This window comes from Hipposideros armiger, unplaced genomic scaffold, assembly GCF_001890085.2.
Source record: "Hipposideros armiger isolate ML-2016 unplaced genomic scaffold, ASM189008v1 scaffold_282, whole genome shotgun sequence".
NCBI lineage: Eukaryota > Metazoa > Chordata > Mammalia > Chiroptera > Hipposideridae > Hipposideros > Hipposideros armiger.
In genome coordinates, this window is record NW_017731632.1 from 1241032 (window position 1) to 1256212 (window position 15181).

Genomic DNA, 15181 nt, shown 5'->3' on the forward strand with positions numbered 1-15181 from the left:
GCCCGGCCTCGGCCCGGGACGTCGGCCCGCGGCGCCGCTCGCTCCGCGCCACGCCGCGCGCCCTGCGCTCGCTCGCGCCGCACGCGAGGCGCCCAGGTGCTTACCACCGCCCTGCTGCGGCGGCAGGAAGGAGGCGCGGGGCCTGATAGTGCCGCCCCACCAGGGATGGTGGAGGTCAGATTCCCCTGCCCCTGCACGCGAGGACCCAGCGGGACCTCGCAGGGGAGCGTGGAGGGGGCTACCCGTCCTGCAGAGAAGGGTGCACAGCTTCCCCCAGGCCTGTGCTCCTGAATACTGCAGTACAGACTTGGCATACATGGTCACAAACAGCTATCGGGAGCGGGGGGAGGAGGGACGGGCTGGCACGGTGGTGTTGGGGTCTTCCTGCAGAGTATCTGCTGGGCGTGCATTCATCTGTTCCCCCCACCTCCCAGGCTCGGGTCTGGCCTGAAGCTGAGTGCATTGGGAGTTCCACGGGCAGAATCAGGACTCTCAGGCCCTGAAACTGCTGGAAGAGATGCCATGCCAGTGAGGCAGGGATGGGGCAGGGTTGCCAGCCTCGGGTCAGAATCCATCTTTGGGAAGATCACTCTGACTGTTAGAGTGGACACACACATGTGCCTCTACGGTCTCCCTTCAAGGAGGGTCTTTCTGCCCAGCCTCCAGCTGCCAGCTCCTGCAGAGTCTGCCTCAGTTGCTGAGAGCCTCCTCACTACCAGTCTTGCCCTTCCCTGGAGCGGCCACATCGGGTGACTTGGGGGTTGGGGTACAAAGGCCTGGTCAGTTCTGCCAGTGCAGGACTCCAGTAGACAACACCAAAGGAGATGGCACTCGGGCCCTCTTCAGCCAGCTAGAAGCTTCCGTTGCTTCCCACCCGAGCAGGGACTGCCCTAGGGCATGCCAGGGCCAGCTCCAAGCCCTCCCCAGTGTCCCCGCTGACGGGGATATGGAATTGTTCACCCCTCTGTCCCAAAACTGTATGGTGAGGTCCTGCTGTGTGCTGCGCCCTTGCAGGGGCCTGGGGGTCCTAACTGACCAGAAGAGACACCCTTGGCCACCAGGAGCCCCTGGGTGGTAGCACATTCACATTTGCACTTTGCCATATCCCTCTGGCTGTGGGGCGAATAAGTGCCCTCCCCAGGCCCTGGACCCCTGTGGAGCACAGGCCTGCAAATTCCCGCCTCCCCAGCACCTTTCTAGTCCTTACGGTAAAAGACAAATGAGCACCGTGTCTCATTGGATCTCACAGATTTAGAATGAAAACTCTTCTGAAAAAAAAAAAATCTGCATTTAGAGTAATGCAATCAACATGTAAATTTATTTAAAACCTGCAAGTTTGGATTTTCTTAGTTATTTGGGGCTGGCTGGTCTTTTCCCACCCAGCGTGGGCTTCCCTGGACCCAGCCCAGCTGTATCATGGAGGTCCTGAGGCCTTTATAGCAAGTCTGGCCAGCTGGACAGTCCCCAGCCCTCCACACACCAGGGCCTTGCCCCCATGGACTGCAGGAAGCACACAGGTAGGTGCCTGGGTCTGCAGGTGCTCACCTGTGAGGATCCCACAGGTGGGCACTGGCTGGCACACAGTTTCAAAGTTCTGAGCTGGGGCAGTCTCCCCCCACCCCACTATGGGCTGTTCTTGGAAAGCAGGCCTCAGGCTGGGAGGCGAGAGCCAGGAGAGGGAGCCTTGAGCTTAGCTATGCCTGGCACTCGAGGACGGCAGCAGCTAGGGCCAAACTTTATTTTGGTCTCCGAGACTCTTGTCACTTCTCTGAATGAAAACTCTGTACGTATTCAGATGGGACAATTGCAGCGGATGGGGAGACTAAGAATCCAGTCTTGACATAAAGTAGCGACCACAGATGAGGACTTTCAGAGGGCATGGGCTGCCCTGCTCTGGCCCACTGGGTTTCAGCTGCCCTCCATTTCGGTTCTCAGATTGAGGCTGAGCTAGACAATGCATTTAGGACCAAGGTACCCTGGGCCTGCCTGCTGGCTCTGGAACCAGCTCTGCAGCCATGGCACAAGGGCTCAAGAGGAACTGGGAGTGCCCTGACCACAAGGCCTGCTGCCTCACTACCTCTGGATGCCTACCATCTAACCACCCACTCAGGCATACAGCTCTAGGAGGCACAACCCACTGCCCCCGCCACACACATTCTCTCTGTGGCCCTGCTGAATCCTGCTCTGCTTCCCTGCTCCTCATCCTTGTAGGTCCTGCAGCTCATTGGCCCGGGCTCCCTGTAAGAGCTGCTGCCAAAGGAGGGCCCCCCCCCCGGCCCCAGCTTGGCCTCCCCATCCCCCACAAGGGCCAGGGTTCCCCCAGGGGCCAGGCTCATTGCTGTTTCCATGGGGATGCATGCACTCTGACCCCAGCCTTTCTCCATCCCTGGCCAAATAAAGAGGGCTTCCAAGTGGAAACCAGTGGTCTCAAGCTGCCCCTCCTCCTGTGCCCCAGGTGGCCCCTGCCTCCAAGGAGGGAGGGAAGACAGGCCCCCTCCCCACAGCCCAGGCCAGCAGTGGCAGGGGCCTCCTGCCCCCAGACCTTCCTAGCAGCCCCTTTCCAGCCATGACCGCTCGGCTCTCCAAGGTGGAAGCTTGCCTTTTCCGAGGACAGGCTCTGCCTCAGCTCCAGCCCAGCCCAAGGATCACTTCAGTCCACTGGGACAGCCCCCAGGAGCTAACAGACAGTACTGCAAGGCTCCTCGGGTCACATGGGCAACCCTCTGCTGAGCCAGGGTCCCTGTCAGGCAGGGAGATGGACGGGCAGACTGAAACCCTGCGAAACCCACCACCCCGAACAAGTCCTGGCTGAAAGGCCTGTGCAGGAGGCCTCCCTACCCTCTCTGCCCACCCCTGTCTCTGTTTTCCTTGGGGCTGACCTACAGGAGCCACCAAGGGATCTGAAGTGCCTGTCATCAGAGTCTCAGGGTCACCTCCAGGAGCAAACTGCAGCCCAGGACCAGAGTCCAGTCCTGGGGGCAACTGTGGACTAATCTTCCCCCAAAGGCTGCTTCTTGGAGATTCCACCGTGCCAGCGCAGGACTCTTTCTACCTTCCCTGGATTCCACTTCCTAAATCCTCCTCCCTTCCAGTCCCTCCTCTCCCGCTGCTCTGCCCTCTCCTCTGCCAGGACTTCCCACTTGGAATTCAGGGCAGCTTTCTCCTCAACACTTCCACCCACCCCTTTCCCACCTCCAGTCCATTCTCTGCACCCAGCCAGGGGAATTGTTTTTAAACCACAAAATTGACCATGTTACCCAACTGTTTAAAATCCTGTTATGTCTCCCCAATTCCCCTCACACAAATCCCATTCCTTGGCCAGCTTCATGTTGGACTTTCAGGAATGGGGGGGGGGGTCTAGCTCCACTTCTCCAGCCCAGCCTCTCCCCAGAACTCCCTGTCTGTAAAGCTGACTCCCCGCTGGGCATCACCCTTTGGACAGCCACACGCCCAGACCCTCGACAGACGCTGGATTGAATTTCTTCCCTCCCCCGCCCCATGCCAGGTCTTTCTCTAGAAGCCTTTTTTGACCTCCTCCCAGGCTGGCTGAGTCCCCTGGAGAGTACTCACAGCTCTTGTTTATCTCCAGGTGGCAATGCTGCTTGGAGCTGGACCGCCAGGCCCCCAAGTGCTGGTTCCTTCAGGCCGCGGGTTAAAGTACCACAAAACAATACAGACTTACTCTCACAGTTCTGGTGGCCGGAAGCATGAAAGCAAGGAGTATGCAGGGCCACACTCCTCCTGCAGGCTCTTGGGAAGAATCTTGCCTTGCCTCTTCCTAGCTTCTGGTGGTGGCTGGCAGTCCCTGGTGTTCTTTGGCTTGTGTCAGCATCACTCCTGTCCCAGGGTCCATCTTAACGTGGCCTTCTCCCTGTGTGCCCACCTGTCTGTTTTCTCTTATGAGGACACCAGTCATTGGATTAAGGCCCATCTAATGACCTCACCTAACTTAATCATCTGTAAAGACCCTGTTTCTGAAAAAGGTCGCATTCACGGGCAGGGAGTCAGGACTTGAACGAACCTCTTGAGGAGTGCAATTCAACCCACACCTCTCTTACTAGCTGTACGACCTGTGAGGCCTCCGTGTGTGAAATCATGTCAATAACACGGCAGTATCCTTCGGGGAGCTGCTGCGGGGAAGGAATGGTTGCGTCAGGTCAGAGCCCGCCTCCCCAGGGCGCGTGCTCGCACCTGCCCGGCTGCGCTCCCTCCTGAACGCGCAGGGGACGCCCGGGAGAGGGGGCGGTGGGAGCCGAGCAGAGCCCCGACGCCTGGGGCAGATTAGCTCGCGCGGTCTGGGGGAGGATGTGGAAGCCCCGCCGGCCGCTGGCATCAAGGGGTTAGAGACCCGTCCCGCCAGTCCGCCGCAGGCCTCCAGCCCCTGGCTCCGCCCCCCCAGAGCCCCGCCCACACAGTCATGCCCTTCGCATTGGCCACGCACCTCAAAGCCCCGCCCACCGACCGCCACCAGCGCGGGCCGCTCACCTCCCTACCTCCCGACTCCACTCCCCGGGGGTGGCCGAGCCGTTTTTTGCAGCTCCTGGGTCCCTCCGAGGGAAGGAAACGATGCCTGAGAACCCAGGGCAATGGTGCGGAGACCAGCGGCCTCCGCCATGCCGCCCGCACAGCTCCTGCGGCCCCTGCCCCCATGCTCCACGGGGACTGCCAGATCCGGGACCACCCAGGGCGGGGCCCGCAACCCGCGCTGCCCATGCACTCGAGGCTTTGGCTAAAGAAAGATCGTTTTGTACTAACGTAACACTTCTCTTCCTAATTATGAAAATTGCAGTAAATTAAAACCCATAACAGCATAAAGAAAAGCCCTTCCTGAGCCCTGGACTGGCAGTGAGATGTAAGCGCTGGTAACAGCTTGGGGAGCTCTTTGGACCGCTTCAATTCTGCACTGGTGACAGGCTTCGCCACCCGAGTTAGAACTGACCAGAGACAGCAGGAGTGGCCACTCAGAGCCAGCCTGGCGGGCAGCCACACAGGACACGGAGCCTGTCCACTCCTACATCCCTTTCCTCACTCTTACAGCCAGACAGATACTTTTCGTTCCTTTTTTTAAAGGATTTTATTTGGGAATTGGGGGAGGGAAACAAGTTGCTGTCCTTTTGTTCTTCAATCTAGTTGTGGAGGACATCGCTTCACTGGCCCATGTTGGTATTATCATTGCACTCTTCCCGGGAGAGCAGCAGCTCGGGAAAGCTCACAGCCCAGCCAGCCCCACTGCAGCCTATAGCCAGGGACTCAGGCAGCCCAGCTCCGGGTAGAGCTGTTCACCATCTTAGCAGTAGAGGGCGCAGCGTCACTGGTCCTCATATGTGGGATCCGAACCCAGGCCCTGCTGCTCAGAGCTGGCATCCCAAACCAATTCCTAACCAACACATCACTCGGCCAGTCCTTCATTATTTTTTTATTGGGATAATTTTACATTTACAGAAAAGATGCAAAGCTAATATGGAGTCACACACACACACACACACACACACACCTATTTCCCCTAGAGTCAACACCTTACATTTCCATGGTAGCTCTGTCAAAACTAAGGAACCAACGGTGGTCCATTACCATTAACTAAATCCCAGGCTGGATCAGAGCTCGCCAGTTTACCCAGATGTAGAAGGATCTCTTTTAAGAAGCAAACCTCAGGCTCCTGCAGAGGGTTACAACAGAGAAGCCTGTACCAGACATGCCCCCCATTATAAGCAACCATAAGATGGACAACGGATGAGGCAGCCTTTCTTGGGACCCTTATCCCCAGTGAAGGAAACTCATGAGGTCTGCCTTGACCACCCCAGCTCCCTATGAGTGGGCAGTCTCCTACCATGGACATGGCATCCAACCGGAACACACTGTACCACTGAGCCGAGGGGCAGTGACACAGCTGGCATCTGTGGGGAGGGCACTGGAGTTTCCTGATGACATGGGGGCTGGCTTCCCCCAGAGCGGGAATTTAAAGCGGAGGAAGGCAGAGAGGCAGAGTCTAGTGCTGTGGCCTTGGAAAGCACACACTTTCAGGGGAAGGTAACAGAATCTAGATACTTTAGAACATATCCACAACATAACCAACATATAATAAAGTTACTGGACATACGAAGAAAAGAGAAAATGTGGTGATAATCAAGAAATAAAGCAATCAATAGAAACCAACTCTGAACCCAGTGTCAGATCTGACAGATAAAGACTTTAATGCAGTTGTTCCAAAGTATTCAATAATTAAAGGAAAATATGGTCTAACGAGTGAAGAAAAAAGGAATCTCAACAGAAAAATGGAAGCTGTTAAAAAGAGCGAAATGGAGCCAGCTGAGTGGCACGTCGTTAAGAGTTGGCATGGGACACCAGCTCTGAGCAGCAGGGCCCCAGTTCAGATCCTACGTTAGGGCCAGTGATGCTGCGCCCTCTACAGCTAAGATGGTGAACAACAGCTGGAGATGGGCTGCCGTGAGTTGCCGGCAACAGCGTAGGCTGCAGTGGGCTGCCATAAGCTACCGTGAGTGGCTGGCAGCCGGTGTAAGCTGCCAAGAGCCGCCGTGAGCAGCCATCCAGTGACCGGCGACCGATCTGCCTCACCCGGGAAAAGCACAATGATAATACCAATATGGGCGAGTGAAGCGACGTCCTCCACAACTAGACTGAAGAACAAAAGGACAGCAACTTGTCTGTTCCCCTTCCCTGATTCCCCAATAAAATCTTTAAAAAAAAAACACGAAATGGAAATTCTATAAATGAAAAGTACATAAATAACAAAATCACTGGATGGGATCACTTGGCAGAAGATTGAAGGTGACAGAAGAAAGGGTCAGTGAACTTGCCAACAGTGATTATCCAATCTGAAGACCAGAGGGGAAAATGTTGAAGAAACCTTCTCAGGCACTTGATGGACAAGATTAAAGGGTTAACATGTATATTGTAGCCTGACAAGGAAGAAAAAGTAGGAACAGGACAGAAAAAAAGAATATTGGCCAAAATAATGGCCAGAATTTTTCCAAAGTTAACCAAAAAAACACTGACTGACTCATCCAAGAAGTTCAGTGAACCCCAAGCAGGATTTGGCCTGCTTGAGATGCAAACCACGTGTGGGCACTTCAGAGTCAAACAAGAGGGGTGGGCAGTGAGGAAAGAGACAGTGGTCTTAACCAAACACAGTCAAAATTTTGCACTTTTGCAAACTTCCCTCAAAAGGAAAAGGGCTGTGTGAATACACTGACTTGCCAGGGTCTCACAGAGGGGCCTCCTTAGCTTCAGGGCTACTGTGTCTCAGGTCAGACCGACAGGAAGTAGCATAAGTGGTATAGGGAACAGCTGACCAGCGAAGAGGAGGAAAGAGAAAGCAGACTCTGAGGCCAGCCTCACACGCACTGTGATATATGACGGGCACACAAGCTGGGGGAAGGAGAGGTTATTGAATAAGGAGGCCTGCGAAAGGCCTGTGTTATCTACATGTGAAAAATAAAGCTGGGCTCGTACCTCACACTGCAGGCAAGGATTCCTGGAAACTTGGTGGATCGAGGTCTTAAACAGTAAAAGACAATCTTTAAATCTTTTAGTAGAAGACATAAGTGAATACCCTTCTGACTTTAGGTCAGGGAAGATTTCTCTAAAAGGACGGGGGAAAACCCATTAGCTATCAAAGGAAAGATTGACAAATTTGACTGTACGAAAATTAAGAACTTCTGTTCATCAAAGGACATCAAGAACTTCCAAAACAACCTTGAAGAAGAAGAACAAGCTAGAGGTCTGACAGCACCATATATCAAGACATGTTAGAAAGCTACAGTAATTAGAACCACTTGGTATTGGCTCAAGTATAAACAGAAAGACCAAGCGGCAGAACAGAGTGCCAGCATACGCAGCCACATGATTTATAACCCAAGGGCCACTGTAACTCAATGAGGTATATTAGCTATTTGCTTCTGTAACACATTCTCACAAACTCAATGGCTTAAAAAAATGCAAATTTGTCATCCTAAAGTGCCGTGGGTCAGAAATCGGGTACATGTCTCACCAAGGTGTCGTTAGGGCTGCATTTCTTTCTGGAGGATCTAGGAGAAAGCTCATTTTCTTGCCTTTTCCAGCTTCTAAAGGCAGCATGCATTCTGTGGCTGAAGGCCCCTTCCTCCACCTTCGAAGCCAGCAATGGCTGCCTGAGTCCCCAACATGCCGCTCACTCTGACTTCCTCTGTCATCACCCCTCCCTCTGCCATTTCTAAGGACACTTCATTACATTGGGCACAGCTGGATTATCCAGAATGGCCTCCCACCTCAAAACCCTTCATACAATCATCTCTGCAAAAATCCCTTTTTCCATGTCAGGTACCATTCACAAATTCTGAATTAGGAAGGGACGTGGATATCTTTGGGGGCCATTGTTGTGCCTACTGAATGGGGAGGAAGACGGTCTTTCCAATAAATGTGCTGGGGACGGCCGGTTAGCTCAGTTGGTTAGAGTGCAGTGCTCATAACACCAAGGTTGCCGGTTCGATCCCCACATGGGTCACCGAGATGTGCCCTCCACAACTAGATTGAAACAACTACTTGACTTGGAGCTGATGGGTCCTGGAAAAACACTGTTCCCCAATAAAAGTAAAAAAAAAAAATGGTGCTGGATCTATTCTGTACCCATAGAGGAAAAGTCATCCTTGATGCCTGCCTCATGATATACAAAATAAACATCAGTTCCAAATGATCATAAACCTAAATGTGAAAGATAGAAGTTACATTTCTAGAATAAAACACAAAAGAATGTCTTCATGACCTTGGGGTAGCAAAGATTTCTTCAATCATTAAAAAAAAAGAGATTAAATCATTAAAATAAAAACTTCTATTCATCAAAAGACACCATGAAGAATTGAAAAGGCAATCCACTGATGGGAGAAAATGCTTGCAATACATACATCTAAGGACCCATATCTGGAACATACAAAGAACTCTAACAATTCAGTAAGAAAAAGACAGATGACCCAATGGAGAAAAGGACAAAAAACTAACCTTTCACAGGCACTTCACAGGTCTCAGTGGTCAAAAGCTTATGAAAAAGTGCCTCAGAATTCTTGGTCACGAAAGGAATGTAAAAGGAACCACAATATGCCCCACACCTTCCATAACTATTAGAATCGCAAAAACCACAAAACCAAGGACTGTTGGGGACCTGGAGTGACCGTGTTGCCCTACTCGTCTGGTGATGGGATAAGCTGATAGGACTGACCTGGAAAACCATGTGTCAGTATCTTCTAACATTGAACTTAAGCACACCCTGACTGGCAATTCTACTCCTATTAAGGGCAACAAAGCCATGTGCAGGAATATTAACAACAACATTGTTCATCATGGCCAAAATAGAGGGTCCGCAACCATAGCATTGACAAATATGTCGTGGTATAGAACAGGATGCACATTATATAAATGAAAAACAACAAACTAACGTTACCCACAGCACGGATGAATTTGATAGACATAATGTTAAGTGAAAGCAGCCAGATAAAAAAGTATACGCTATTCAATTCCATTTATATGAAGTGAAAAAAACAGACAAAGTGATTTTTGGCTGTAGAAGCCAGAGCAGGGCTCTTTCTGAGAAGGGGTGATGTCGGAGGGGGCACGAGGAGCCTTCTGAGAGCTGGCAGCTTACCGCCTTGATGGGAGGGAGTGGGGACTGCCTGGGTGTGGGCATAATGGAAAAATGCTTCGACTACACTGAGGACTTGGCCACGTCACTTCACTTTAATACGGTGAAAGAAAGTTAAAAAGTTAAATTTAAAATTAAAACCTCATCACTTTAAAGGTTTACAAAAAATATATATTTGCAGTCATGCTGACCCAGCAATCCAGCCTCTCTTGGAATGTGAAGTCATTATGCTTGAGTTCAGCTTCACATACAGAAATCCCCTCAAACAACAGTGCCTAAGGAAGGTAAATGTTTTCTGTTGTGTAAAACAAGCCTGAGTGTGGCAGTCCAGGCTTTCTTTCCATTCCATTGCCCACGGTGCTTGGCAGGGAGAAAGCAGCAGAAGGATCAAGGGGCCACCTTCACGTTAAAGACTTCACCCCTGAAGGCCCAGCTCTAGCTTCAAGGGAGGCTAGCAAGTGCTGTTTTCCAGTAACCCCAGGGCTCTGTTAGAAAGAGCAAGGAGAGAGTGAGTGGGTGTTGCTGTGGGGTGCCAGTAAGCTCAACCTCCACAATTTCCACAGACACAATTCTTGGGTTCCCAAGACCCGAACACACCTCCCTCTCATATCCCAGCCCAGGATCACCACCATGGTTGTTCCAACGGGGCAACGGGGGGCTGGGGACTGGCCCCTGCTCCTCCTTCTGCCTGTGCCTGGCTAAGGCTGCATCCAGCTGGTGCTCCCACACAGTGCTCAGAGGCAAAGGTGACCTGGTCCCTCTCCCCCAGGACCTTGCCCTCCAGCCTCACCTCAAGCTCTTCTCCTGGGCTCACACCTTAGCCCTTGCCACAGCCAATCAGTGTCAGCCAGCCGCCAGCCTGTTAATAATGAGCATCCCTCGTTTACCAGCTTATTCGCTCTGGTGCCCGACTACACCCTATTCAGGCCCAGCAGGCCCCGCAGGCCAGCCAGTGATCCTGCCACCTTCCACTGTCCCAAGCCGCCCCCACCTCCCCCTCTCTTCCTGTTTATTGATTTTATTTTATAGCTGAGCCATCCTGCCACCTGTTGGGACTCTCTTCCCCAGTTTAAACTTCCCAGTCAAGCCTCACAGTCACTCTCGCATACACCTGACTCCACTGTCCCTCCCTTTCTTCATCACATTTTTGGGCAAAACTCCCAACCTGGCCAGATCCAACTCCATCTGCTGTGTACCTGAGCGTGGCTGAAGTACAACGCCAAGCCCTGCTGAGTCTCCCTCTGGTCCCCATCCCCTAACGTGACTCCCTAACCCAGTCTCTAACCCGACCCTCTAACCCGATTTCCTAACCAGACCCCTAACCCCACCTCTCACCTGGTTCTCTAACACCCCTAGCTGGGGCGTTTGTGCTGCAGGACATCTGCCCCTGCTTCTCTCGACTCTCGTCACTTGTGTAAAGATGGAGAGACTGTGGAAGGTTGTGTACAATTTATGGGGAGCGCAGGAAGAGGAAAAAGGAACTCCCCCAAAAGAAAGAAAAAGGCAAAAAGAGTCACAGTATGAAAACAAACTGGCATGATGAAATGCAGGTCAGGATGACGGCCACAGATTTGGCATCAGGGTGTTCATGGCAAGCTGCTGGGGTACCATACTTTTATGTTTGTTTATATACTTATTAATATTTTTATAAACTTGAAATGACTACACAGTTTTTAGATAAGTGGAAAACCCAGTAAGTTATTGTTGAAAAATAAACTTCTCTAAAATTCACTGGGCTTCACAGTGTCACAGATGGTACCCAGAAGCCCTCAATACAGGCCCCGGGTGCTCTGGGGAGACCCTATTTTTGGCTTCTTCCTCCCACCTCACTTGGCTGGGTCAGGCAGGGGCGAGTAATCTCAAGGGTAGGTGAGCAGTACTGCTACCTTTCTTCACACCTGGAGCCTCACACAATAGAGGCAGGAGGGGGCTTCTCTCCCCTCTCAATCCAGTGTCCTTCCAAGTCCTGCAAACAGACACTCGTGTCCATCCATGGGTCACTGCCTCCTGCTCGGCCCTGTCTTGGGGCAGCTGGGACCCCACAGCACCACCAGGGACCAGCTTTGATTTTCGTCTGCCCCTCTGTGGAGCCTGCCTCCCTGCCCCTCCAAGGCTCAACCCAATGTCAGCTACTAGCACGAAGGTAAGCATACTCCTACACTTTGGGCATTAAAATGCCAGTCCTGTCTGACTCTTGAGTGCCTGTCCACCTGACCTTGGGCTGTAAGGACAAGGACTGCCCATCTTTATCCTTTTTTGCCCCCGGGGGAGATGGGTAGGAAAGGGGCGTGGCTTTATAGTTTGTTGGCAGGGGAGGCCTGGTTTTCCGGCATTTCGATGTCTATAGCGCTCACTGACTGCCCACTGCCAGCGTAGGCGCTTCATGCCATTTTCAAAGTGCCTTGCACTAACTAGCGCCACCTACTCCCACCTGAGATGGGAACGCCAGGCCCATCCCGGTCCTGCACCTGGCAGTTCTGGTTCAGGAAAGCCACCGCAGGCAGGCTACGTCTTCTTCCAGATGGTGACGGCTGAGTGCTGGGGAGGCCTCCTGGGGAGACGTGCCATTAACCAGCCTCTAAATCCTGGGGAGCATGCTGGGGTCAGGAGTTCCATACTCATGCACCCCAGAGAACAGATATGCACTGAGTGTGCGCTACAGGACCTACACTATGCTGTGCCCGGGGATTCCATCAGTGAGGACGGACAGGCGGATGGGGCAAGAAGGATGGAAACCCCTTTTCAGGCAGAGAGCCTGAGAGGAGCAAAGGCTGGGAGGTGGAAAGCAGAGTGGCGAGTCCCGAGTCCCGGGGAAGGGTCTGGTGCCACTGGACTGGGGGTGCAGGATGGCGGGAGTGGCCTGCTGGGGAAGACGGGGTTCCGCTGGCGCGGGAGCCTCGTGTCCCCACATTCCCCGCAGCCTACTCTCCCTGCGTGACCTCATCGACACCCCCCCCCCTCCTCCACGACCGCTGCGAACGTCAGTGACCTTGGCTTAGGGAAGGGGAGGGCGGGGCTCAAAGGTCAACGGCCAGGTCTCTCCCACCGAGGTCGGGAGCAGGCGCTTCAGCTCAACGGGGAGGGTGTGCGGGCTCGGCCCGCCCTAGCCGGAGGCACCATTTGCGGACTGGGGGGGTTGGGACAGGCCAGGGCAGAACGACGGGTGGCGGACGCGGCGTGCGGGGTTGGCGCAGGGGGTGCCACCCTGGAACCGGGGGGGGGTGCCCCTCGGGGCTGCGCGCGCCGCCAGAACGGGACCGAGACAGACCACACACAAGCGCGGCTGCCGCGCCGCTGAGCTTTCCGCGAGGTTGTCTACCGCGCGTCGCTGCGGCGCCCGGTCCCACCCGGATGCGGAAGGGCCCGCCACGCATGCGCCGTCCGCTCCCTCAACGCTAGCGGTCCGAAAGCTGGGCGGCGGCGCGGCGAGAACCAGAATGCAGCGCGCCGCGGGGGCGGACCGCGGGGAACGCCGGGACCGGTAGTCGGCCGCGGGGCACGCCGGGACCTCCCTCCCACGGCCGGCGGCGGGCGCCCAAGGGGCCCAATGGGAGCGGAGCCCGGCCGCCCCGCCCCGCGCCGCCGGACGTCTGTGCCGGGACATGGCCGCCGCCGGTCCCGGGTCCTTGAGCTGAACGCTTGCCGGAAGCCAACCGCCGCACTCAATCGTCCGGACGGGCCGGCCGAGGCGCCGCCGGGCCGGCGAGGAGCCGCGGCCGCCGCGGAGGAGGAGGCAGCAGCAGGAGGCTGGAGCGGCAGCCGCAGCCGGGCACATGGCGTCCATCTTACTGAGGAGCTGCCGCGGCCGGGGGCCCTCCTGCATCCCTGCGCCCCGCGCCGCCGCCCCGAGAAGTAAGCGGCCGACGACTCGGGAGGGGGCCGAGGCGGAGGAGGGCCGGGGCCGAGACGGGCGGGGCGGCTCTCCGGTGGGTGGGTCGGAGCGCTCGGACGCGGCCCGGGGTCGGGGTCACTCCGGGCCGGGTCACGCCAGGCTGGGCCTTGGGCGGCCCTGTCCCTCCGCCCCGCCCAACCGGGTCGGCCCGTTGCCGGGCGTGGTGCGCGCGGCGGCCGGTGACTCACTCGCGGTGTGACCTTAGTCGCCCGGCTGCCGGCTGCCGGCTGCTGCGTCCAGAGTGGATTTAGGAAAGTTGTGAAGAGAGCGCGCTGACGGCTAGCCCTGGGACGGGCTCAGCGCTCCTCTCGTGGTTAAGCTCGATGGAACGTGGCGCCCACTCACGCGGACAGTCGTGCCCTTGGGTCACTTTCAGAGCTCCTGAGATGGGGTGGGGGTGGGGGCTGGCAGACACTGGCGAGCAGGACCTGCGGGCTTGCAGGACGTCTGTGGGACCGATATTCTTATGGTGTTACTGGGCGTCTGTAGAGGGTCCCCAGGCCTTGCTGTGCGTTGTATCGGGCAGGTCCATTTGTATCCTGAGCTTCAGTGATCCTAGCTGTGACATGGAGATCACACCTGATGCTGGGCTCTTAGGGGTCCACATGTAGGGCGCCACACACTCCCTCACTTCTCTGCCTCTGTTTCTCTTTTTACATTAACCTTTCTGAGTTTGTTCCTTGTTCGTAAGGTTGGTGGGCTAGAGATAAACTTGCCCTATAAGATTGAGAGACTGAAGTAAAATAATGTATTTCATGGTGCTTTACAGTTTGCAAAGGTACCTCAAGATTTGATTCTTGTCTTTTTTTTTTTTCAAAGATTTTATTGGGCAGTTGGGAAAGGGGACCAGCCGAGTTGTTCTTCAGTCTTCGTTGTGGAGGGTGCCAGTCGCCATCTGGCTTCCCATCAGCAGCTGGTGGCCTCTAAGCTCAAGGTGCTGTGTTCAATCTTAGTTGTGGGCAGGCGTAGCCCACCATCGAACAGGCAATCTTATTACACCAGCTGAGCCATTTGGCAGCTCAGCAACAGCTCAGCTTGGGCGCAGTGTCACTGGCCGATGTGGGAATCGAACCGGCGGCCCTGTTGCTCAGAGCCCATGCTCTTAAGCCAACTATTTTTTTTTTAAGATGTTTATTGGGGAATTGGGGAAAAGGGGAATAGACAAGTTGCTGTCGTTTTGTTCTTCAGTCTAGTTGTGGAGGACGTTGCTTCACTGGCCCAAGTTGGCACCATCATTGTGCTCTTCCCCGGGCGAGACAGATCAGTCGCTGGCTTCTGGACGGCCGCTCACAGCGGCTGCTGGCCGCTCACGCTGGCTGCTGGCTACACACGGTAGCCCATGGCAACCCACTGCAGCAGGGGCTGCAGCCTACGCCGTCGCTGGCGACTCAAGGCAGCCCAGCTCCAGGTGGAGCTGTTGTTCAGCATCTTAGCTGTAGAGGGCAGTGTCACTGGCCCTCATATGTGGGATCTGAACCAGGGCCCTCTGGCGTCCCAAGCCAGCTCTTAACCAACGCACCACTCGGTCGGACTGATTCTTGTAATTTTAATGGTTATGGCTGGTTGGCTGCTTAGACCTTTGGAACAGTTGGTAGAGCATTGAGCAACAAGGACTGACTGGCTGTCCAGTCCATCTTTTTTGTAGTCTCTGCTGTCAGAGC

The 15181-nt window shown here is 54.7% G+C and overlaps 2 protein-coding genes and 1 long non-coding RNA gene across 14 annotated transcripts in view; 1 reads left to right on the forward strand and 2 right to left on the reverse strand.

Moving 5' to 3' along the window:
* NSD2 (nuclear receptor binding SET domain protein 2) overlaps window positions 1-4359 on the reverse strand; it is a 65632-nt gene extending 61273 nt beyond the window's left edge. For 2 of the 5 annotated variants that reach the window (XM_019657992.1, XM_019657994.1), the window contains exon 1: window positions 3571-4359. The gene's annotated coding sequence lies outside the window, so the exon portion shown is untranslated. The remainder of the gene's footprint in view (window positions 1-3570) is intronic. The other 3 variants (XM_019657995.1, XM_019657996.1, XM_019657993.1) reach the window with 2 other exon arrangements.
* A 5345-nt stretch (window positions 4360-9704) lies between these two features.
* LOC109390935 (uncharacterized) lies at window positions 9705-12969 on the reverse strand. Of its 6 annotated transcripts, none has more exons than XR_002125687.1 (4): window positions 12897-12969; window positions 10964-12213; window positions 10419-10487; window positions 9705-10113 (listed from the first exon to the last, which is right to left on the reverse strand). It is a non-coding gene; the product is annotated as an uncharacterized LOC109390935 (long non-coding RNA). The 6 variants fall into 6 exon arrangements; XR_002125684.1 differs by having other exon boundaries at window positions 12618-12953; XR_002125689.1 differs by having other exon boundaries at window positions 10964-11057; window positions 12097-12953.
* Window positions 12970-13216: 247 nt separating this feature from the next.
* The window catches only part of LETM1 (leucine zipper and EF-hand containing transmembrane protein 1), a 38678-nt gene continuing 36713 nt past the window's right edge, over window positions 13217-15181 (forward strand). For 2 of the 3 annotated variants that reach the window (XM_019658032.1, XM_019658033.1), the window contains exon 1: window positions 13218-13480. In XM_019658032.1, the coding sequence (XP_019513577.1) occupies window positions 13402-13480 (79 nt within the window). In that variant the 5' untranslated portion in view covers window positions 13218-13401. Of the gene's footprint in view, window positions 13481-15181 lie in introns of all 3 variants that reach the window. The other variant, XM_019658034.1, reaches the window with a different exon arrangement.